Source organism: Amblyomma maculatum, chromosome 6 (assembly GCF_055883805.1).
Source record: "Amblyomma maculatum isolate TAMU_Amacu chromosome 6, ASM5588380v1, whole genome shotgun sequence".
Classification (NCBI taxonomy): domain Eukaryota; kingdom Metazoa; phylum Arthropoda; class Arachnida; order Ixodida; family Ixodidae; genus Amblyomma; species Amblyomma maculatum.
In genome coordinates this window covers 82105446-82131591 of record NC_139349.1, presented here as the reverse complement: position 1 = coordinate 82131591, position 26146 = coordinate 82105446, and the positions used below count along the sequence as shown (strand labels likewise).

Here is a 26146-nt window from a genome sequence, read left to right as displayed (position 1 = left end):
TCTATGAAGAGCGGGAAAATATGTGCCACTGTTTCTTTGCACAATTAGGGCAACCTTCATGTTTTAAAAACTCGTGATTTTTTTTTTTTTTACTCCGCAAATATCAATACCCATTTAAACTGGCTGTTCATGAGCCGGTAAATATTATGTTAAAATGATTTTCTCTTTGTTTCTTCTGGCTTGCAGCAGGCCCTTGTATTGCGTTATAGCTACGCAAGCTTGAAGATAATGGTAGAAAGAAGCAGTCTCCTCGGTCGTAAGATCTTCAAATGAAAGTGAGTAGGAAACATGCTTTGAGGCCAATTCTAGTTCAGTCGTTTTTTTTTTTTTTTTTTTTTTTTTACCGACGTTTTAAGTTCTCACACTAACAAAAACGAGAATTGGCTTCTGGCGACATATCATACCCTTATAATTTTGTGATTTCTCGATTTTCCTCGAAAAGATTTTGTCGTGTTCCCATTTCTTGATCTTTTCTTCTCAAAAGCGGCTTTGTTCTTCTCAGAAGCGGTTAAACAAAGAAGCGTCATTTCACTGCTCAGTGGTAAAAACACGAGGCATTTCTTTCTGGCTCTCACAGTGATGGCAGCCTGTGGCCGAGGCCGCATACTCCAGCTATAGTTCCTAGAGGGTTCCAACTATACGCCAGCCATTCTAATGATGACTTATGCGAGTGCTGCTCAGCGGCGCTCGGATCGTCAAGGGAAGCTCGACGGAGAAGAGCTCTCAGAAGAGCTCAGCGGGGATAAGCGAAACAGCCCCGGAGTTGAAAGAAATAAATGCGAGCTGAAACGAGCCCGGAAAACCGTAGACATCAGCGTCCAGCTACGCTTGAGCTATTAAGGCTTCAGATGCTCAGAGGAAATGGCAGTAAAGGTAGCACAGTGACATTATCACCCTGAAGTGAAAAAGAAGACGACGAGAAGCAGAGAAGAGTGGCGACATGGAATGGGCTCTCGTGTACTGATTATGTGCTTGTGTCGTCAAGGAAACAGAAGCTGCTAGGCAGGAGCTTTGCTCGCGGAAGAGCTGGCAGAGGCCATATATGTTCTATCTTTCACTTCCAACTCAGATCTGATTCTCTGGTATTTGTCACCGTTGTTCAGTGACGAAGCAAGCAGCAGCTATCGAGCACCCGCGGCAAGCGGCCGCGTTATTCACTCTTTAGCCGCCACACCTCAGCATTGGTTGCATTAGAGTGGCGATGTCTATCACCGACGCGTTGGGACCCGCTATCTTATGATTCTGTGATGTTATAATTTTTGATGCCGTCGCCCTGCTGACGTTCGGGCTAAAAAAAATGCAAATAGAAGGCAGCTTATAGGACAAGGCCCCGATTTTCAGTGTAGCGGGAGAGTTTTTTGGGCGAACTCAAGAGTGCGTCCCATCGCGTGAAAAATGCAGTTCGCAGTAGCAGCATTTCAGTGCCGACAAAACAATCTACTAGGGGTATTTAACACTGTTTAGGTGTGACAATGCAAAGGTATGAGAACGACCACAAATGCCACAAGAGCCTATTCACACTGCACACTGCAGTGCCGGCACAGCCGCCACTCCAGGGATTGTACAAGCGTTCACACGCTGGAATCCGCTCATAAAGCTCATTCGGCAATGCATAACACTCAAATAAAATCAATTTGGTCTTTATTTCGCCGGATATGAGTGCGGAAGACACTTGAAAATGTTCCGACGAGCCTGAGGAGCTTCTGGGCCCTGTGTGCACAGACACAACAGCAGCGGCTCAGATAATACTCAGGGCAAAAGCAGACGATTTCGAGGCACAGAAGGAGATCATGTACCGAGAGATGTTTCTGACCGGACTTCATCTGTTGCTGTCGCGCTGCCGACGGAATCGTCTAAACGCGCACATCTTTCTTTAAAACGTCACACATGTCGATCCAGCGTTGCAGGGCGCCGCCAAGCGCGGGAGAAGTGCCGCGACCTGCAAAGAACATGGGGAAGCAGAGAAGCTTCGACGCCGGTCTGCCAGCCGCTAGGAGATCCGAGCCATTCGATTCCTCCCAGTTACTACTCCCAGTTCCGGCACTGGAGACTTTGACACCGTCCAGCCACGCAGCCAGAGATGGGCCGCACCTTCCGCTTTCCACATCATACCAAGTATACAGCTGCCGATGAACAGCTGGGTATCGGTACCGCGAAAATGGCAACATCGCCGATGGCTCTTTCGATCGCTGGGGCGGAAAAGATTTCACTTTAAAAGAAAACATCATGTACCTTTGCATTTGGTCATGTGTTTAATATCCTTGGTTGGTTGAAATCAAACAGCCCTCTGCCGTCCATGCAGCCAATCCACACTTTTAAAGATCAATGTAAATTTGCTTGCATTCATAACAAAATAAGTACTGAGACAATATCTGGGGAACAAAGCTACTTATGTTACTATAGCATTTCTCATCGCCGGTATTTCGGAATTTCTTGCACGGTGTAACGGCAGAATGAACTCTGTCTTCACAAAGCTTTCTTCATAGCCAAGACAGAGCTGGTCGTGTCACGGGGACAGCAGCCTCGCATTATGCGTCCATGAAAACCACTGTCGTAGTGGCCAACATGCTTTATTAGAACGACACGGAAGAATTAGGCTTGTTTTGTGGGGTTTAACGTTCCAAAGTGACTCAGGCTATGAGAGACGCCGAAGTGGAGGGTTCCTGATAATCTCGATCACCTGGGTTTCCTTAACGTGCACTGACGTTGCACAGCACACAGACGCCTTGCTTTTCGCCCCCGATTGAAACGCGACCGCTGAGGTCGGGATTCGCTCCCGCATCATAGGGTGTAAACATGAGCCTTCTTTTGACTACATCGTTGCCCTCTAAAGTGGCTTAAAATGTCCAAATTTTAGTCAACTATAATTCATCCGAACTTATTGTCATTAAACTCTAAGGACAGGAGTATGTACTATCTACCTTGTACAGATTTTTCGGAGGGGGTCACTTCTACTCTCAGTTGTCTCTCCGTGTTAACAAAGTAATTCTTCAAGTTATCATACAGCACGCATCTGTCGAACCAGCCTCTTCATTTCGTTGCTTGTGTCCTCTACTCTTCAAAGTACCTTATGCCTGCTTATTTCTTTTATGCGCTCTCATTTCCTCCTCACCTTACACTACATACACAACGTGGAAGACAGCCCCTGCCACCCCAGCTACGAGTACTGCTGGGAATCGTATTATAACGTTCATGCATTCATTGACTGCTCATGAATTTAAATTAATTTCACCCAATCGCTGGCTCGGCTCTCAGCTCGAGTGTTTCGCTCATAAATTTGCTCAGTCCATCGCCTCACCTATTTCGCATTTACCGAGGAACTTAAGCTATAAGCACACTAAAGCTTTTTCGGGGCACCAGACTAGATATTTTATTGACGTTCGATTTCTCTACTGTGCAGAAGACAACGATATACTTTTCGTACCATGCTGCAGTTTTACGCCGACACTAATAGTCAGTTGTTATATTTCTGAAGCGAAACACTCACCGGGGTTGATAGCCCCACTTTTCTAAAATGCAATGCATCATATATCCTATTCCGCGATAGCAGCTGCCTTGATCCGAACGGAAAATATTCCCGCACGAATCCATGAGAGCTAACCGCTGATTACACGAGCGTTGCTAACTTTTTAACTTCTTTTGTGTGATATTTCAGTATTATGAATTCTTTCTCTAACTTCCGTCATGCCCAATATCAAATGATTAAGATTTTTTCTTGTATGGAGCTTTTGGCGCCGAACGTTGAAAACATCCCAGGTGTTCCATGGCATGCAGACAGTTTCATCGCAGTGTTGTAGCAAGGCAGACTGTGATATCAATGCTATTCCTCCTCTTAAGCAACTGCTGCAACAGAAAAATGACTGCCTCCATTATGTTTATATAAGCTCTTTGGTAGCACCTTGTCTCTTTTTCTTTTTATACATCCAACGCTCGACCATATCGATCACTATACTCCCATGCTTCATTTCAATTTCTCCTCTCGTCCATAACGACCCTCACGACATCCCTCGCACGCAAGCACTTTTCCGGAATCAGCGTCACAAATGTAATGTCGTGGTTCCCTCCAGCCTCGAATGACTGAAGCTTTCGGGGTATTAGCTGTTATCGCTTGGTGCCACACACGCCACACTAGTCCGACCTCTTGGCACTGAACGCGCACTGTCAACCGGATCTACGCTTCTTTGAGGAGCTTGGGGCACACCTGCAGCGTCTTAGGGAACAGGAAAGTAACACGGACCACGTTCCTGGTGGGAGAGACGAGCAGAAACCTAATAACAATCAGTGAAACTTATTGCATGGATTGTGAAGGCAAGGTTCTTCAATCGAAAAGAAAACAGACTTTAGCGCCTAATTAAAAACTGCCGGAAGGCCATTCTACGTTGCGGACTAAGCTCAAGGAGGGGAAAACAGTAAAGGAATGGCGCAGATATCTGTTTTAAAGAATGTATATAAAAAGCATACGCGGTAACGTGCCAGGGGTAATGGGGAAAGAATGTTAGTCACATCTCGAGGCTCGAGTCACGGTACTGTATATTTTACTTAGACTGGGCTTGACCAGAAGAGTTTTAGACGATAACTGGACACCGCCCTGATCACGTCACAACGGCTTCCCGAGGGACTGCTAGGACCGTTCTCCTCGTTTTAAATGCAGCATATTGCCAGAGTAAATGGGTAAGGCGCACGGCCGCGAAGCCCGCGGTAGGGCACATAACCGCGATGATATTGGATCGTCGCCATTTCACCAGAGTATATAGGTTTATAATAAGGCACCAAAACCTTGTTAATAATTATCTCTCGAGCAGATTCGAGCCTTTCTGGAATACATCTCAAGCAGTGAGAGCAGTTAACGAAAATCATTAACATCCAGCATCTTCTCATAACTGGCACCTGCGTTGCGAAAACATATAAGAAAGCTCCAGATATTATTCAAGAAAAATATGGTTGGTGCATAAATAAAACTGAAATATCTGAACACGAATTATAAAATAGTTCCTGAATAGCCGAGATTGACAGAACTATGCGCACTTCCACTAAAATGTTTGCAGCAAATCAATTGCAAAATGCAAAATAATGTCACCACTGTATGAAGTTTAAATTATGGGAAGTATTTATTCATGCTTCTGAAAGCCTGAACGGAAACTAATCCCATCTCTCAATTCTGTACCGTACTGTACTGTAAATGATACGCGCGGTATTACAAGATCAAGGTATTTTCTCAGGACAACTCTGCGTTAGCTACGCCACATGCACTATCTGCTCCGTCTGTTAATGTCCGCTCTTCTTTCGGCGGCCGAAAAGATATCAGACATATATCCGACCACCACAGAAATTCCATAAACGGCTTCAACAGTTACGCTTCTGAACATTCATAAGACTCGCATATAACGTTGATGATTCTATCATAGGAGCCGCTTCAGTACTTGTGCCACTGTGTATTTTTTGCACTTCAATGTCGTTTTTAATTCCTTAGAACACAGATACTGTTGTTTATAGTTTGCAAACGAGAAAACCTAGCCTATTTTAATGAGTAGAATACTTAAAAACGAGAAGAAGCAGTTATAACAGTAATAACCAAACCATGAACTCAAAAAATTCGAAAGCTTACCCAAGTGACCTTTAACGCGAAAAAAAAGAAACAGAGGTTTCTATCTGGTCTTAAGTTCGAGGGCTCATATTTCAATCTGTGATCACCGGGATGTGGTTAGAGCAAATCATAACCATTGCAGAAATTAATTTTCCCTGCTTTTCTGCGCGGCTCGAAGTTCAGTTCGATTCGCGTGTCTTCAACAAAAGAGAGGCCCTGTGATCTGGTTATTGTTACAGGCTTTTCAGTCTCCCATCAGACCTTCGGATTGTGCTAGCCTTCAAAACAAGCGGCATCTCGAATATCCTTCAGAGCGAGATGTGTAGCTGCTGTAATGAAATCTTGCGCTGTTATAACAAGCTAATCACGCAAGGAGTATTTCCTTTGCGTGATATAAGGCCAGCACTCAGTAATTGCTTCTGATCTTACCTTTCCCACTGTTGCTAAGTGCAAAGCAAGAACTTAGTGTTTTGCCCGCACTTAAACCTAGTAGGACGCGCAAAAGCTTTTGTGCACAGAAATAATTTGATGGAGACAACGGCGCGCAATACGCAGCGCAAGATTGTGTTGTATGCGCACGGGGCGATTGGTTGTAGCGATTGGTATACGACGTTCCGCACTCGTTTCCCAAGGGAAATTCCTGGGTTTGGATCCGCTCCACTCCAGGCAGCTTTTGTGAGCTTTTTTTACCTTTCTGTGTGCGTGCGTGTACGTCTGTCTGTGTGTGTGTGTGTGTGTGTGTGTGTGTGTGTGTGTGTGTGTGTGTGTGTGTGTGTGTGTGTGTGTGTGTGTGTGTGTGTGTGTGTGTGTGTGTGTGTGTGTGTGTGTGTGTGTGTGTGTGTGTGTGTGTGTGTGTGTGTGTGTGTGTGTGTGTGTGTGTGTGTGTGTGTGTGTGTGTGTGTGTGTGTGTGTGTGTGTGTGTGTGTGTGTGTGTGTGTGTGTGTGTGTGTGTGTGTGTGTGTGTGTGTGTGTGTGTGTGTGTGTGTGTGTGTGTGTGTGTGTGTGTGTGTGTGTGTGTGTGTGTGTGTGTGTGTGTGTGTGTGTGTGTGTGTGTGTGTGTGTGTGTGTGTGTGTGTGTGTGTGTGTGTGTGTGTGTGTGTGTGTGTGTGTGTGTGTGTGTGTGTGTGTGTGTGTGTGTGGGCGTGCGTGTGTGTGCGTGTGCGTGTGCGTGCGTGCGTGCGTGCGCGTGCGTGTGCGTGTGTGTGTGTGTGTGCGTGTGTGTGTGCGTGTGTGTGTGCGTGCGTGCGTGTGTGTGCGTGTGCGTGTGCGTGCGTGCGTGCGTGCGCGTGCGTGTGCGTGTGCGTGTGTGTGTGTGTGTGCGTGTGTGTGTGCGTGTGTGTGTGTGTGCGCGCGTGCGTGCGCGGAGATGCAAGCGTTCGGCGATTTTGCTTGTCTTTGTACGAGTTTTAACTATGTGAGACGGTACATACCACGTGAAAGTACGAGAAAACCTGGTCTTCCACGTCGTGATACGACGGGGCATTAAGGAGTAAGGCACAAACAAGATCCTTGTTCGGCTGCGACATTCGCACGAATCTTTCGGCATTAAAAGACATTGAAAATATAATATCTACAAAAGGAGAAATAGAAAATTATCAACTCTGCCATTATTGTGCCTACGTACAGCAACGAAGCGAAACTTTGTTTCTACAAGCGAATTAACCGGGAAACTCACTCGTCCTGCATGCGCAATTACGTCTTCCGAAGCCTGGCGAGATTTTACAGATGAAGGTTAACCCGTCTCTCGTGTTTGCTGTCACCATCATCGCAGTTACGGTAATAACAACGCTGAAGATTTTATGACACGACCGAAAACGTTCTTCGTACTTCAAATCTCTACTGCAAAGTGATATCAACGAAGATTACTTCTTAAATATTTGATTTTTATTTATTATTTTCAGTGGACTTTGAGAACCCATAAACAACAGCACAGACTTTGACCTGCAAACGTTTCTCGGATGCCCGCAGAAGCAGAATGTTACTCATTTCTCCAATTTTCAACGACAGCGCAGCCAAAACGCAGGGCTCTCCCGAAGACCTTTGTTATACTAGCCACTATTCCTTAGCTGACGCGAAGTGCGAAAACTACTTTCCATATAGACAGAGGCATGAAAGGTTTCCGCTGGTTCCCTCTTAGAGGCAGTTGTCGGGTTGTTGTTGTTTTTACTTTAAAACAGGGAAAAATCATATTAACGTACTGGAACAAAAACAACTAGCGTGCGCATAAAGTTTTCTAATAGCCAGTAATTTTTATCTTCTGAAGCTGTGTTATTTAAGCAACTCGTTAAACTATATGAATTTTTTTACTTAGGAATTCAAGATAGGTCCATGTAGAGCAGGAAGAATTAAAAACCTCGTCGTGAAAACGACTCACCTATCGTCACAGACCGTAGCCTTCACTTGAAAGCACCATCTGAATTCGGGGCACGCACGTGACAAATCTTCGTAATGCGAACCACCGGCAGCCCACTTGGCCGAGGATTTCGAGCCAACCAACGTCACTTCGACCCAAACACCCGTCTTCGCCCCCCTTTGTATTATAGACACGTGTGGCGGTGCCGGCTGCGACCAATAATTCCTCCGTGACAGCCAAAGTAGGTCCTCTCAGTACAGAATTAATGAAACGACGGTGCAGCTCCGTTTAGGCCTCCCGGAGCACGTACAACTCCGCATTCGAGTGACTCTCCGGTGTTGGGCTCCGAATTAGGACCACTTTCGCAGATGTGCGGAGAAAACAGCGCGTCCGAGAGCTGGTCGCCCGAGGTGTAATGTATAGTGGGACCATTTCGATACAACACAGCTTATTTCAAGCAGGAGTACCAAGCAATATCATCGAACGAAATAACAAAAACAGTCGCATTTTTGTGCGATAGCTATATGAAGCACCTTTACTGGGATAAAGCGTCACTGGCGTCACCAGCTTAATTTGTCATGTGCGAAAAATACCACGTAGCCACCACTCTACTTCAAGTTCGTTGATCCGTTTGCTCTCGTACTACCATGTGATCTGCTGGCCGTCGTGGTTAGTTCGGTTGGTAGAGTGACTGCTCAGGCGAGTGGGTGTCCTCCGCTTTGAAGACCGAACCAGGACATTTTTTTCTTTAACAACGAAGTTTCTGAGAGAGATGTGTAGCTTTCTTATGTAGCTGTATGGCTGCTCTTAGGTCAATGTTAATTATTATTTACTCCCTCATTGCAATTCTTCTCCATTTTGGGTACTCCCTTGAGTGTTGGATCATGGTTAATCAAATCTCCATCTCGCGACTTCTACCACTTCTCTCTTCTCTCCTTCTTCCTCTCTCAATTTTCTTCTTGTTCTCCAAACTTCTGTCAGATATTAGCACAATTTTGCAACATTTTATTAAACATCGCAATAACCAATAGTAGTGATAGAGTTAGGACACTTCCATTGACGGAACAGCCAGTATTTTTGCTGGTTTGGGTACATCAAGGCTGCACGACCATATTTCTTCGTATTTCTAAGAACTGTAATGCACTTGTGTCGCTATAACTGCCTGGTCTATGCCCTTTGCTATATGTTCTTCGATTGGCTTGATTGCTTGCATTACTTCCCTTTTTTTTTTTGATCTTCAATATGTTTAATGCCTTTATCACCTTATTTTGTCGCCGATGTCATTTCTTGCTGCGCATGCATGAACATTTTCCCAATAAAAAATTTACATAATACGTATGCAGCTTACAAAAAATAAAATGCCACAGTCTGGGAGCTAAGAAAAAAATTTGTCCGAGCCCGGAAAACATACTTATGCAAAGCTTCACATTTTCCTGAGAGCTCAAGGAGCGCTGAATTTTAGGTAGCTTCACTGCGTTGTATAAACGAACATATGGGCTTAATGAGTTAGGAAAGAGCGATTCGTGTTGTTAGTTCTTCTGTCGAAGCAGTTTTTTTTCACACACCTCCCCTGTAATATTTCGCTTCTAGGTAACACGGCGCAATGTATGAACCACGATGGCGGAAATGCGTTGATACATATGAGGCCTCATTCGCTAAGTGATATGCTGCAGCAAAATAAAAAAAAAAAGATAGTGGAGAAAGGGGCATGAAAGTCCTTTATTTTATTGCAACATTTTTTTCCTTCTTATGAAAAAATACCGCCCCGCAATCAAAACTCGTTGAACCTTCCTTGTACACGGCCAATTGTTTCAGAACCGGGAGTGAATTCAGCCTAAAACTCCTCTCCTGCATGTCAGAGTTTTCGTCAGTCGAACGCAGGAATACGTCCAGAAAGCTCAGATACGTGAATAGACATGCGCTGCGTAAAACGAGTTTCGTAGGCGACGCGCATCCCGTACGCAAGTTCAGATATGAAGTGCTGACTCGGCTTTCAAAGTGAAAGCATTTGACGCACTCTCCAACCATCGGTGGCCACAAAGCTGTACAGGTGCATGCTGCCGAAAGTGCTGGAGTAGTCATGAATACATGTATAATGCAAGCAAGAAACAAAAAAAAAAAGCAAGCAGGCGCACACGAGCATGCGCACTCGTGGCCGCTGTCTTGTATCTCGGCGCTCGTTCGAGAGTGCATCGCTGCGCTGAATGCAGGATTCGACACTCAGAAGCTCTGCGTGGTAGGGGGCCGGAGCGAACTCCTAATGCGCGAGTGCATTTGCGCCGCAGCTCTTTGCCCAGCTTCCCATTTTGAGAACTTGCGGGCAATGCCACCTACAGAGGTGGCGCCGTGGCCTCGGCCAAATGAGCCGGAAGTGGACCATTCAGATCGCACTCTTTCGGAGACGGCGGCCGAAGAAGCGATACGCGACTCCCTACGAAACTCTCGTTTTCCAGCTTCCCCGCAGACAAAGCCGCAGTGCGCGCACTCTTTTGTGATCCGTAATTGCACCACCATGCACCATGTCGCCGAGGAATGGCGCTTTCGTCTCGGATATATCGAGATGCCCTACTCGTCGCCTTTTGAGACGCGGGAGAGAGCAGTGTTCCACTTTCGGTTACTTTTGTTATACCTTGTTTTGAAAAATACTCTGTCCAATCTCAACTCTTTGCAGTGGAAGAAGATTCAAGCAGAGGCCTCACAGTGCGCTCGCCTGATCCATCTACGTTACACCGCCCTTTTTGTATGCAAAGCGGAACAAGCACAGATCGTAACTCCTTGCGGATATAAAGGTGTTGGTCGCCTGATTCGGATGAAGGACGACATTACAAAGCACTGCCGCAATGCCGATTCGGAGAAGCACACGAGGCTGAAAGGTTAGAAAGAAAATAAAAGGTCAGCATCACTAATTCAATCTCGCGCTACGCGCTGTTGATTAAAACAAGCTCTAACTATGTTCAGCTGCTTGAAAGGCTCTTCACTCAAACGATGCAATAAGGGGCTTGACTTTGCAAAGTTAGGCTGTCTTGTACGCCTGTGCCTTTCATTTGCACCTCGGCCTGTACATGTGGAAATATTTAGAGTTTATTTTTATTTTTATCAACCACCAGTGCCATGTAGAGACGTCCAAGGCTTGCTGAACATTAATTACATGGCCATACATGTTTCGATAACCTCTTATAGCTCTTTTAAATATCGGGAGCACAAAACCAAAGACTTAGATAAAACTCTCACTTAAAAAGACACAATAGAAATCAGAGATAATCTCCACGTGATGCTGCAGTATAAATGCCGCCTCATTCGCGAGTGTACAGGCCCACGACTTCAAGTACAGACTCAAAAAAGGACGTAGAAGGCCCAAACGCGTCATCATTCTCCTCCAAAACAATCCATGTATCTTATTTTACGTACACCCGCAGTCAAAAATAGGTGCAAAGCACCGTTTCTTGTCCCCGCAGAATTTCAGACCTCCTATCGTGACCAAAAAAGTAAGCCTGAAAATAAATATACGGAAGACTTTAGGTAATGCTCAACAGCCTCGGGAAGTAACAGCAGTTCACAATAGGTCGCGAAGCAATGGAAGTGGTAGGCGAATATGTCTACTTAGGACAGGTAGTAACCGCAGATTCGGACCATGGACCATGAAAAAGAAAAAGAATAAGATTAAGATAAAACGCATTTGACAATTACTCGAAGATTATGACTAGCACTTTACCGTTACAGCCCAAGAGGAAATTATACAACAGGTGAATCTTGCCGGTACTCAGCTATGGGGCAGGAACGTGGAGACTAACGAAAAGGGTTCTATTTAAGCTCAGGACAACACAGTGAGTTATGGAACGGAAAATGGTAGGGGTAACGTTAAGAGATAGGAAGTGTGCACAGTGGATCAGATAAATAACTCGAGTTAATGGTATTCTAGTGGAAATCAAGAAGAAATAGGCATGGGCTGGCATATAGTGCGAATAGAGGATAACCTATGGTCGCGCAGGTAACAAATTATATTCCAAGAGAAGGAAACGTAGCAGGGGAGGCAGAAAGTTAGGTGGGTGGATGAGGTTAAGTTCTGAGGGGTCAAGTGGATGCAGCTAGCACAGGACCGGGTTAATTGGAGTAATGTGAGAGAGGCCTTCACCCTTCAGTAGGTATAATCCGACTGATGATGATGATTATTACTACTACTGCTGCTATGATAATGATGATGATTACAGTTATTATGGTCGCGACCAACATTCCTCTGAGCCAAATAAGCAGTTTGCCGATGAAATGTTGCCAACACAACAGTTTTCAACTGCTCACAAGTTTATAACACAGAGATGAAATTTACATTGCGGATGCTTAGCCTCGATCGCAAATCTGCTTCCCGGATCATGGGAGCCCTAATGCTTTTGCCTCGGGAACTTAGGCGCAGTTCCCTCTTGCTAGGCGCAGCTACACCTGAATGAAATATCCTCAGCGCTGAAAAGCCTTCCCGCCCGTCTCTGCAAGCTCTGAAGGAATAACAGCAATTTTTGATTACACCAGAGAATAGAATTTATGAGGCCATAAAGCTTATGTGGAGAGAAGAGGTAGAAAGGATGTGGAATTAGGAGCCAATGCATGGACGTTCTTTCCTTTCGTTATAATCACTAGCCTGTCTACTTTCAGTTATACAAAAGACTATCTCTTCCACTAATTTCTAAATAACCCCTTCCGCTGAAATCATGGCCCCAATAGCAGCAAAGCTCCTACCTAATCACTAGGTGACTATCGGCTACCTTCGGGTGTGTTTTTCTTACTTCGGAACCTAATATGTTATCCAAATAGACGGGCTTTCCGTTCATATATAACCGGAGAGAATTCTCATATACTGGTCGGAAGCTGTTCTTCTGGAAAAGGTTTGGCTTCTCTCCATTAAATTTAAAATTAACTAAAATCTCCCCTTTGCGATCGTTCGTTGTACGCAATTTGCTTTCTCGTAATACTACAAAATGCCATCGAAAATATGCAGTGTTCGATTCACTAGATGATTAAATTTCAGGGCGTGGCTCCGTGGACGAGCAAGAGAAAGTAGCCTATTTCCACTTATAAATATTCGTGAAGCGCATTCACCAATTCGCAATGTTGTCGGCCAAAGTCAAAAAAAAGAATTTATTAGAAGTCAACCAGTCTTTTTCTTCTTTTTTTTTTTCCAATTGGCGGGCCATCACCCGATGAGACTATATTCCCGTTGCCGAATACTCCTATTTTCCTTCCCCTTTTTTGTTGTTGCCTCGAACGAGAATCTTCCTCGAATGTCACCTCTGCTCTTCGTTTTGCCTTCCAGTTCTATCACGTCGTTTTTCTCCATTTTTTTTTCTCGCTCTTTTTTATTTTCCTTTCAACCTATAATGCCAGGTTTCGGCAAGCGGCTTGGATCTGCTCTTTAGGAAAACCAATTTTGAAAACATAAGCCTCAGGAAGGAGACAAGCTGGCCTCTTCGCATCCGACCCCTTGCGAAGAGGATTCCTCCTTTCCCATTTTTCCCGCGGGGATGAAATTCACGCTGTCACCTTGCCCCAAAAATCACACGCAAGCGGTCGCACCGAGAGGTTTTGGTTGGGTGTTTTTTTTTTTATTTTTTTTTTTATGTCGCAATCAAAAGAACACGCCCGACAAGAAACGGGAGATTACTTTTTGTCCTGGATATTCGTACACTCGCCTACCCGACCCGCGTATTTTTTTTTTCTTCATGGAATCTCGAGCACCCGCGGTAAAGCCCAGCTCCACTCTCCTAGTTTGTCATTCGAACGTTTATTTTATGCTCTCGAGCTGAAGAACATGTCCGGTTTATCGAACAACCTGGACAACAAAGAAGCCGGCTTTTTGCTTAACTTTTCTTTCTTGTTTTCTTAGACAACCAAGGCCGCGAAGCTCTCCAAGAGGCTTTTCCCAGTTTTATCGATGATATGCAGCCGCCGTGGCGACTTAGTGCTTCACGGCTCTCTGACGCCCCGCAAAAACGAACGAACATCCTCACAAATAATGTACGCCATAGAAAGGGATTTTTTTTTTTTTAACAGTGATGCTTTTTTTTTTTTTTGCTTCAGTACGCATTTGGTCTAAATATAATAATAAAATGTAAATAAACATTACCGATAATTATTGGTTTAGTATTACCTAATGATAATATTGCCTTCAACTAACACCTAAGGAACTTAACTAAACGATAAACCACTTAATGTACAAACATTTCTTGCTGTCTTATATCCAGTTTTCAGGTGGCAGGCGGCACCAGAAGGGCAAAACAGCATACGTACACAATTTCGGTCCGTATTAAAATGTCCACTTCACGTCTAGAGTTCCCCCCCCCCTTCCCCCCCGCCTTCCTCCTCGGCTGTATCCTGAGTTGTGACAATTCACGGTGCGAACAAGGCACTTTAATTTTACTTTATTTTTCCAGCCAACTCTAACGCATCTAAGTTTACTTTTAGGCGAGTTAAATTCTCTCAGTGACAAGTTACCAAATCGCCCAAATAAATGGATGAATATACGGCATAATCACGGATGCATAGGAGCAGCTATTTTCGCAAAGGTGTCCAACTCACCTCAGCTATGTATATGTACTCCTTAGTTTTCAACAATTACCTTCCGATCGCAAAAGCACCGTTTGAAACACGCTCGAAACGAGATAGGTTCAATTTCATTCGCCATAAACCACCCTAAAAAATCCCTTCAAGGCGTCGATGGCCGAGACCCCCGATTTCGGTGTGGAGCTGGACTGGTATATGTGGAGCACGCAAGAAATTTTTATTTTGAGTGCACTGGAATCCATCTTTATGTTGTCTTTGTTCGTTCGTTTGTTTGTTTGTTGTTTTTGTGGCTGAATCAAACGAATCAGCAAACCTAATGGTTCTTGGGGCTAGTCGACTGTCTTACTGAGAAATCTTTTTTTGGTGCTTTTTCTACATGAAGTCAGTTCCGAACAGTATCGTATCGTTATTAGAAGGATTCAGTGCTTGCAAAGAGCTACCGAACAACGAGGCGTCTGCGTTGACGTGGTCTCTACGTCAACTAGGTGAAAGACCGGCCTTCTGGAGAGAAACCTACCTCGTGAAGTGCGTGGATTGATATGTACCAAAGGCTTCAGAAAGGCCTCGAAACTTGTACGGCTGCAGATACAAAAGGATGAGTTATCCAAGCATGAGGCCAGATGCGACATCGAAGGGAAACCAGCGCCATCACTTTCTCATCACTCAGTCCCGAGATTACGGATTCACACAGTACGCTTCGTAGCCGTGGTGTTATCAACTCGAAATGCTACGCAGAAAGAAACGTAAAAAGAAAAAAACCTAAGTGAGCAAGCCGAGTAGGTTATCATTGGTTGAGGTCGAAACTTTTATTTCGAAAAAGAAACTGCAGAGGAAAACAATGTCACGGATACCAGGAAGGAAAAATAATTACGATGACGCTTCGCCTTGGAAGTAGACGCGATAGCGCGTTTAACCCTGCAATTCCGTACCGAAACGTTTGGCACTGAGAGGCTGGCCCAGTGTTTGGCAAAGTGTTAACGCCTTTATTTGACTTGTTTTGGAAGATATCAAGGCGCAGTATCTGTCTCACTTCTATGTAGACAGATACACTTACAATGGACAGCATAACACTAGAAATATGTATGTTGTCGATTCGAATCGCCACCCTGACATCCTGAAATCTGCACAGGGACTGCTTGCACAACAATTTCGTAGCGTGAGCTAGAGTTGAGTGAGTTGAGTTATATGCTACAGGTGGGATTAGCCTTGCTTATTCTGCCGGCAATTGCTCCACCATAGCGTCACATATGTGCTAAGGCAAAGTCCTAATTTCTGTGAAATCTGCGCCACTATGCGCACAGTCACTTATAACAATATATATTCCATTCCAGCAGTCACCATCTATGCACGCACTCGCTCACAGTATAACATAGTCCACTCCAGAAGTCACCATCTATGCACACACTCACTCACAGTAAAACACAGTCCATTCCATCTGCCACCATCTATACACACATTCACTCACAGTATAACATAGTCTACTCCAGAAGTCACCATCTATGCACACATTCACTCAAAGTATAACAAAGTCCATTCCATCTGCCACCATCTATACACGCATTCACTCACAGTATAACATAGTCTACTCCAGAAGTCACCATCTATGCACACATTCACTCACAGTATAACAAAGTCCATTCCACCTGCCACCATCTATACACGCATTCACTCACAGTATAACATAGTCTACTCCAGAAGTCACCATCTATGCACACACTCACTCACAGTAAAACACAGTCCATTCCATCTGCCACCATCTGTACACGCATTCACTCACAGTATAACATAGTCTACTCCAGAAGTCACCATCTATGCACACATTCACTCACAGTGTAACAAAGTCCATTCCATTTGCCACCATCTATACACGCATTCACTCACAGTATAACATAGCCTACTCCTGAAGTCACCATCTATGCACACACTCACTCACAGTAAAACACAGTCCATTCCATCTGCCACCATCTGTACACGCATTCACTCACAGTATAACATAGTCTACTCCAGAAGTCACCATCTATGCACACATTCACTCACAGTATAACAAAGTCCATTCCACCTGCCACCATCTATACACGCATTCACTCACAGTATAACGAAGTCCATTCCACCTGCCACCATCTATACACGCATTCACTCACAGTATAACATAGTCTACTCCAGAAGTCACCATCTACGCACACATTCACTCAGTAGAACATATTCCATTCCAGCTGTCACCATCTAGAGTCAAGATAAGTGTCCTGCAGAAATTGTAAAAGAAGGCGCGAAGCCTCCCTTCTGCATGTCTGGTTTCCACTCGGGTAGACAATGTCCTGAATTGCGCAACAAGCTCAGCCAGAGAAACGTACCTCAGACTACGTATATCCTGTTATAGCTGAGCTAAGCCACTGCCACTTTTTTTATATGATTTTTCAGCACATTTTTCTCAATTCCGGGTTACGGCTACGGCGACGGCAATAAAAGGCGACGGCGACAAGGCGTATACGCTTCGCGGAAAGTGTTTATTATGCATATTCCATGAAAAAAAAAAAAACAATCTGCGTTCTGGAAGTACACCGTATACCAAGGAAGTAAACTCTGCTGATGAAGAAACGCCACAGAGAAGAAAGCGTCAGAGCCAGGGAGAAAAGAGAGTATCAGCATCACATGTCTAGCTCGCCAGCTGGGCGTAAAAGATTTAGACAGATGCATTCGCGGCCCACTGATCTCGAGGCTGCTTGCCCCAGTCGGGACGCATTCTGAGAGCGTCCAAAAATGCGATAACTAACAAAACGAATCTGAAAAGCCCGCTAACGACCACGACCGTACGCAGCGAAATAGCGGCCGAGCGTTACGCGGTAGCGACACGACTGGAAATTGCGTGAGGCGCACGCCAAATTGGGCTTGAAAAGAATGAGGTGCTGCCAGGCGGACTCCGACTGCGTATCACGTCCCAGCGATACGGTGCGCCCATTTCTTTTGGGCGCTCTTTTAACTGCTTGTAGAGCAGAAAGAAACAAAGAACCCGAAAGCATTGTTTGCAAGGCGAGCGAGCAGAACTGGGGACTATGCATAGATAGCCCGGGCTGTCTGCTTGTCTTGTGTTTCTGTCGCCGGTGCTCACCGGGGCATGAAAAGGCAAAGAAGGATTGCGCCCCATTCAAGCGAGGCCCAGAAACTAGTGCAGTGGCGACCGCTTCCGAAGCCTGACCAGCTGTATTGGTTCCCCAAGAACATTTATCAGTACCGATGTTGTTTTGTTGTTCGTTCTTTCTTTTTTCGAGCATACACTTGTTTTATCGGTATGTTGCACTTCTCAAATTCTTTTTTTTTTTCTGTTTTCATCCCATGACCTAGCTTATACCACGTCACAGCCCCTTCACTGAGAAATTGTTACACATTCGTAGGCATTGAAAGCCTGCTTTGTCGTTGAGCCAAAATATCATAAATGCTGATTTAAAGATTCTTTATACGGCCCTCCTCGAACTGTGTCTTTCACTCTTTCACGTCCTGCGATACAGAAAAGAAGGGGGACATAAGCATGCAACTAAAATGCGACTTACAGGAAGCCACTTTGTGCCTTCATAGACTTGAAAGAGGCGCGAGTGCGAAGTCAGGACCGATAAATATCGTTTCCCAGGCATTTATTCTGTTTTGGTGAGGTTGCGTATATAAGCAGCCATGGCAAACTGAGGAGCAATGTGCGCTCACCTTTTACCCGTTATAACCAAACGTTCAGCGGTATATATGCTTCAAGGAAAGCGCAGAGAACGACGACGCACAAACGCTGGATTAAGAACTAAACTTTACTTTAGAAAAAAAAAAAAGAAAAATACGGGAAGATGTCGAAATACAAGTGTCCAGTTGGTAGACGTTTTTCGAAGGCTGTAGATGAGTATTCACTTTGAATGCTATGAAGGGCTGAAGAGAACCGCCTCTCTACTCACGTCTCAAAACATATACACTATATTAAGACTACAAAGCGTCTGGGAGTCTGGTATAGCCTTCTTAACAGCGTTTCACTTGTCATTTCACTGTATCTTGAAACGTTAACGTTTCCTTGCTGCACTTCTCTCCATATTCCTTTACCATTCTATGCTTTTACTTCAGACTGTTGCTTAATTCATCTTCGTTTGTTCTTATTTAGCTTGCTCACTTGTCTATATATTCAAAAAAAAACCTTTCAAAGCAACAGTAAGTTTACGGTCGCCAAACATTAAAATCACGAAATTTCTGCGCGGTTAGAGCTCTGTTTTTTTTTATTTATTTTTTTTTTTTTCAGGTGTCTCAACAGCCACAAGTTCTAACCTGGGCTTTGTCTCTTCTTTTTCTTTCTTTATATTTATGTCCTCTGCCTGCGTACGACGATGACCACAACAGTTGGCCGACATCGATCTAACCGACCCGAGCCTAAACCAGGCGGCGAGCAAGATCCAGGCGACATTCCGGGGACATCGAGAGCGCAAGAGTCCGCAGCATCAGCCCAAGGAACAGGGGGACCAGCAGCAGCAGGAACAGGTCAAGGACCAAAAGGACGATGCCAAGGAGCTTCCCGACGTGAGGATGCTAAAGCCATGCGCTTTTCCCTGCCTAATATATCATTCTGCGTTGTTGACCCACCCTCAGTTGAGCTATGGCTCTCACGGCGTATATTCCTGATTGTAAACCGAATAAGAAACGTCCGAATTATATCAATTCTGGCATTACTAACTCGAGGAGTCAGCCTGCCTTTTGCGACGTTTTGGAATGGTTCGCGCGAAACCACATCTTTTGGCACCGTTGCGCGTGCAGTTCGAATGCATATGCAGACGCTGAGGTCACAGTTTTAATGTAAAAATATACGTTAATAGCATTCTTGCATGAATGTCTGCATGCTAACGAGAAGTGAAAGGCTCACAACAGGGAGTTTTAGGGCGCCAGCAATTAGAACAGAGAACGCAAAATAAAAGAGAATTTTGCACGATTTAAAAGAACGCTTGACAGGGCATGATGGCACAGTTCTCCTCAGGCAAGAAATCTGTTATTCTTAAAAACAGAATTCACTTGAAGCACAGTTTGGGAACAAATGTCGAATTTCAAATGCAATTAGCTCTATGCGAGAATGTTTTCGTAACTGTTGCGTGTCATTATACGGCATGTGTGCATGTGGCTTTGTATAGCTATACGGATAATGAGAGAGTGTATACTACTTACCCCATGGGTTAAGCATAACCACCCGGTATAACCAGTGTAATGCCAGGTATATCACTCGCCCAGTATATGTAACTAGCATATCATCATGATTGCAAGGTAAGCCTAGCCAGTAATGCTTGTTCGCGTGAAGACGTATTACGCTACACATATTATGCTGATGCAGCAAGCAGGGTGAGATCGGCAGTTCCTTAACCGCTCCCGACTTCTTATCATAAGTACGCAGGCGGGACATAAAAGACGATATACTTTCCTGCGCTTAAGTCGGAACCCACGGAGTTCTTCCACATATCTCCCTAAGACCGTAGCGATACAATCAACGGACAATCTTCAGCAGGTACAAGGAGACATAAATACTGGAAATCAGCTCCTATATACAATAGCCCACACTGCCAAAGAACCTATGAAGACAGTTGATGCGTCGAGTAAAAAACAACAACCGCAGGAGAAACGACGGATTCTTAAACGCTATCTAATTGCCACCATCCACGATCCTTAATTAGCAGCTCCTGACGAGAACTTTATTGCGCCACGTGTCGCAATCGAAAAAAAGTATACAGCTCTGGAGGCTAATGAGGATTTCATTACCGCCGCCTCTATTCCGGGGACCCACCACTCGATCGCACAGATCTGCAGCGTCTCTGCGCTACAAATAGTTTCCACTCCAGCAGTGTAAACTAAGCGCCCTTTCCAGCTCGCTCGTTCTCGGAGGCTCAGTCGAAGCAGGTATACGTTCGACTGCAAACGGCGAGTAGAAAACACGCGGATTCGCCTTCGTCGTCGCCCACACTTCGCCGGGTCTTTTGAGAAGTTTTAAGCTCTTGGAAAAGTCGAGCGACTAGGGCATATTCGAGGCAAGAAAAGTCCAGTTTACTTTTGCGAACAGAGCCAGCGAAGCAATCACCATAAAGACGAAGCAAGCAATGTTGAAGGCTGTAAGATCTAGTTCGAAACTCACAGTTGCAGAAGAGGAAAAAAAAAGGCAGCTTAAGTAAAGTGTAAGTTAGGTCTAGTTATGTTCCATGAGCGACGAGGACACGGCAAAACGGAGATAAAAAAAATAAAGCGGCAGAAAAAACATCGTGATCTCACTGAGCGGTTGTTCTCCATCCGATGTGTATTTTTCACGAAAGTAATGAGTCAAAATATGCACAGAGCTATCGCTAGAAGCTTGGATTAACAAGGGTGAACAGTTTAAATTGAATTGCATCAGGATTACAGATTAGCATTAATAACAGCATTAAAAGGTCATGATAAAAAACCTGCACAGTTCGCCCGTTTAAGAATGACAAACGCCGGTGTAGTTCGCTAATCAAATTATGAAAGAAATTTGTTTTCCTGTGAGATTTAACCGCATTAGTGAGAGCTTTTAGAATTGTTTAGGCTTAATCCTGGAGCAGGCGAGTTTCTCAAGATCTCTAAGTTAATTATTTGAATAATAATTACTCGAACCTGCTTTTTCTGCAGGCTGCCCTTTTTGACTAATCGGCGGAAGTGCCGGATGGCGAAATACTCAATAAATATGAGCAAGCATCAGTTAAACGCAAGTGTCAAAATTATTATGGTTAACAAATAACACAGAACACCCGCGACAGCAAAGTAGAAGAGCAATGCACAAAGATGCACTGATGCCACCCAATATCGCACGACCAAGTCTGAAGGCACATATACTTACAATAAGCATATTTATTAAGCTTTGAATCCGTACACAAAGTGTTGGAGGAAATCAGGGAGATAAATTTGTAGCGACAGCTTGGCACAGTCAAAGGCCTTCAGTCAACTGGTGCAGCTTCAGAGTCACGGTTCAGAATAAAGCGCATTAAAAGACTACTGCGAATTTGCAGAAAACTACATAAGTGACGTCAAGACATGAGCAGAACAAAACCAATAAACAGGAGATATTTTTACAATGCCCCTACTTCTAAAAAGAAAGAAAGAAAGAGCACGCATATATTTTGTTAGAAAGAATCGCTTACCAGGCTGATTACAAGTGATAGCAGTCGATTGTATACGTCTTCGTCTCCCACTGACAGCAAACAATTTCAGATCGACTGCATATAGCTGCAGCGACCAAACGAGGCGGCATTGTGTTAGCGCACGTCTTATGCGGGACTCCGCTCGCTTTGTTCGCAGGAGCTTAAGGACATGGACCTGAACGATCCGGACCTGGCCAAGGCGGCTGTCAAAATACAGGCCACGTTCCGCGGTTACAAGACGCGCAACCAAAACGAATGACCACCACCAGGTAAGTGCTCTGCGTTGCGTTAACCGAATGTTTGCAGCAACGGTACTTGCAGAGGGGAAACTAGAAAATGGCTCCTGTCTGCGGCCGCCATTTTGGATCTTCGTTCACGTAAATGCTCTTTGCTGCAGGCTTAGTTAATAATTAACTAACTTATGTCTCTACTCTCTAGCGCATACTCATAAGTAAGCAGTTTCATGTTAACACATTATGTGAAAGACTGCCCAGCATATATAAAAGGCCCTGTAAATAAAGAAGCAATTTAAGACACCAAATGTTTGTATATTTTTGTGTGTAAATTCCCTCTTTAGAATGATGTGCAGACATTACAAAAAAAAATCACATGGATCACGAGAGAAAAAAGCTGTACAACTTTTCTAACTAGACGTGAGAGACGTGTTGAGGTCACGTGAGGCGCAGAAAAGCTCCAGTCGCCCTTTTGGCGCTTTTAATTAGCGAAAAAGTTGTCCACGAGCTGAAATTACAAAAAAAAAAGTAACAAGCAATGATGCCATTTTTTTTCTTTTCGACTCGCATCACCGGACCTCGTCAGTAGCGTTTCAACCACCGTTCAGCGGTCGGAAGCTAAACCGAAATGGCACGCGAAAACAGTCCAAGTATACAACTTAGCTGACGAAGACGAATTCGATGTAGTGCCTCATATACACCATTGTTTTGTACATTATTCTAGTTTTAAGCGAAACAACACACATCCAAAATTTTGCTGTCTCTACCGCTTTACCAAGCCGTACGAACCTGTCTGCGTGGCCTACACTGTAATCAAAATCGTAAACTTAAATGAGCATTTTCCTACTTACAACTCACACCTGCCGAAAAGGGTGTACTCAGATACTGACGCACCCTTATTATGGGTGGACTGCTGCTTTCTGCACCCAGTAAAAGGGTGCATCAGTACATTAATGCACCCTTTCAGGAAGGTGTGAGCTACAGACATGGAAAAAGCGTGATTTTCTTTGCAGTGTACGAGTGTCCAAACTCGAGGTCCAAGGGTCCGCTGCAGAGGATTTGATTATCGCCTCACTGTAGCTACTCGTAGCCAGCTCCTGCCAACTCGCCCATGTCATGTGACCCCATGACGTCACACAGCTATAGCCGACTACTGAGTACCTGGCCATGTCACCTGCCTAGCACCGGACAGCTATAGGAGCACACTCGTGATTTTTTGCCTACAACGCCAAGAATGGGGCATTTAACGTTGTCGCGTCAGCAGAGGTGGACATTTGACCTCAACAACCTCGACCTCACCTCAAACTCAAAAAATATTTGGCGACCTCACTCAACCTCAACCTCATAAATTGAGGTTGAGGTCCCCTAGGCTACCTCACCTCAATTTTCAGGTGAACATTGGCGACCTCACTCAACCTCAAACTCACACGTGAGGTTGAGGTCCACTTTCATGACCTGCTTCAAAAAATTTCGAGCTATCGCTGACCTCACCTCACTCCGTGAGGTTGAGGTCATTTTGAGGTTGAGGTCGACCTCATGAGGTCGAAACCTCATGAGGTTGCCCAGCTCTGCGCGTCAGTAGCACGGACGTCATGTTCCGGGACCCAAATACACTTCAACCGCGCTAGCGCGGGATCTAAAGAAGTATGCACCTACGCCACAGGTACACCCTGCCAATTGTTTAACAGTACCGAGCGACCGTCGACTGTGCGGCGCAGCAGCGTCGAGACAAAGCAAAGCGGAAATCGGGAGAGGGAACAAGCAGGGGGCGTAATCATGCTACCAGAGCTAAAGCCTAACTTGAGCGAGTTTCAGCTGCATGGCTGTTCTGCTCCGTCGGAAGCAGCCCCTCGAATCGAGTTTCATGTCCGAGTTCTGAGAGCGCTTTTTCTATCTGATGAGTGTTTGTGTCTTTGGTTGGTGCAGACTTGTAATGTTCCAAGTCTCCACTGTCTCAAGGAGGCTTCTTTTGGAAGTAATCATTGTGCCGATATATAAATGTCCTCGACAATCATTTGTTCCGAAAGTAACGACTGCAAGTAGTTATTGGGTGTGTTGTTTGTTGCAAATGTGTTCTTTGCACATATTATTCGCGACATATGCAGCGGATCAAAACAATTAGTAGCACCGATGCGTAGAACCAATTGTGGCAGGGGGTGCTTTGAACTAATTAGAACAGCTTAGCAGAGGAGGCTCACTGTAGCCGCAGGAATCGTGAGTATGTCCTTTCCCTCGCTTGCTTTGTCATCTCCTGCGTCTTCCGACGCGGCAGCACCGGGCAGTCCATGGCCGCGCGGTACTGTTGAAGAATTGGTCGGGTGTACATACTTCTTACTCCCGACCAATTCTTCAACAGTACCGCGCGACCATTACCAAACCATCCCAAACATACTCCTTACTTCTTCGTCTCGTGGTGCATGTAGCATGGCGAAATGCTACAGACGTAACTAATCGCCGTATCGTCACTTGCACTGTTTAAGCTATTTTCTGCACCAAAAAAATTGGGCCCGTGACGTCACTTAAATACCTCCTGTACCTGATAGTCAAAATGTCACAGGGTTTGCTTTTCAGCATTGTAATGTGGCACTTGTGGTGGCCTGGAAGCTAGAGATGACTGGAAAATGAAAAGGGGCTTTACTTTCATCACTGAAAAATTGCGACTATGTCCCGGCGAGGGCAAAAGTAAACTACTTCCTTCAACAACAACAAAAAAAAAAGAATAAGTGCCCTGTCAAGGAAGTCTAGCAGAATAGTTCTACAATAGCGCCACTTGACCAGGGCAGAATACAAGTTTTTTCTTGCTCAACCTTTTCATCCCCCTCGCAGATTTCCACGTAGGAGCAGTAGAAATATATATATATATATATATATATATATATATATATATATATATATATATATATATATATATATATATAATAAAATCAAATAAACTCCGTAGTCTTTCAGCAGTAAGAAGCTTTACTCTGGAGCTCGTCGCTACTCGTTTAAGTTCGGTGGTTTCTGAGCACGAAGCCCACGTTGCTAGCCCCAGTTTTCAATTTTGTTCATCAATCACAATTATACTTCAGAACCCGATACATAACGTCGTAACTGATTTTTTTTTTCCTCTCCTCTCCTATATTTCTAGGATGAAGACCATCACCAAGACTTCAAGAAAGCCTGCCCATACATAAATATTTATGACATAGCATGCGACCCTAAAATGGTGTTCGACTTCATCTAACTTCAATGCACGCAACAATTAAGAAGAGTGCGGACGAAGGAGAAAGAAAAAAAGAAGACAAGAAGAGAAAGGAACTAAGACGTTCCACTGTCAGTGTTTGCACAGTATCGCATGCGTTGTTCTCTACATCCCAGAATTTGTAATTTGTACCGCTTTGTGTTCGGGCACTTGTCATCGGGGCTCCCTTCTATAATGTCGAGAATCATTAGCAGGATGAGGAAGGGGAGAAAATGAAATTATATATATATATATATATATATATATATATATATATATATATATATATATATATATATATATATATATATATATATATATATATATATATATATATATATATATATATATATATATATATATATTGCACGAGACAGCGGTCCGCGCGTCCGCTGTTATTTATCGGAAATACTGAGCAATCTTCCTTGCACTGATTGCAGGCAGTCCCGTACCATAGTGCCGCAGCCTATCTAGAAGACACGACCAGTTAATCGGTAATTTGTTTCAGCGCTTAACATGAGCACAGGCCTGCGGCCATAGTCTTCCTTGTTTATGCTTTATTTATTCGCCATAATGGTGGTCAAAGGTACAGAGGTTAGTTACACAGCATAACTCTATTAAATATACATTAGGCGCTTAAACCGGTAAAGAACAGTGCAAATAATGCGTATAAGGCTCATTGAGAAAGAGCAAATAGTTGCCCAGAGATTAAAACTCTCGAACAAAACACATGTGCAAAGCGTCCGAAGAAAAGCAAACATAAATTTTGTTACAACTGTAAAGCGCACCACTGGTGGACTGTAGACGAGGCCACAAGCAAACTGCTCCAATCTGATACGAGAGACGAATATTTAAAAACAAAAATTGGTGCCTGTAAAAGTAGAAGCCGATTTAAAAGGAAATTGATTGATGTTCTAAGATATGATGTATGCGTAATTGTATTTCTCCCCGTGCAGAGGCGACGTGCTAAAACTCGTAGACCCTAGACATATGCCCTCCTCCTTTTAAACGACATTGTTGAAACTGGCATTGGCGGCAGGGAAAAATATCAAGCGG

At 44.4% G+C, this 26146-nt stretch overlaps 1 protein-coding gene across 1 annotated transcript in view; it reads left to right on the top strand.

Annotated features, from left to right (window-relative positions):
• igl (IQ calmodulin-binding domain containing protein igloo) overlaps positions 1–25314 on the top strand; it is a 117193-nt gene extending 91879 nt beyond the window's left edge. The window contains exons 3-5 of the mRNA XM_084607051.1: positions 18849–19025; positions 21792–21903; positions 24998–25314. Coding sequence (XP_084463177.1) covers positions 18849–19025; positions 21792–21893 — 279 coding nt within the window. The 3' untranslated portion in view covers positions 21894–21903; positions 24998–25314. The remainder of the gene's footprint in view (positions 1–18848; positions 19026–21791; positions 21904–24997) is intronic.
• The last annotated feature ends 832 nt before the right edge of the window (positions 25315–26146 follow it).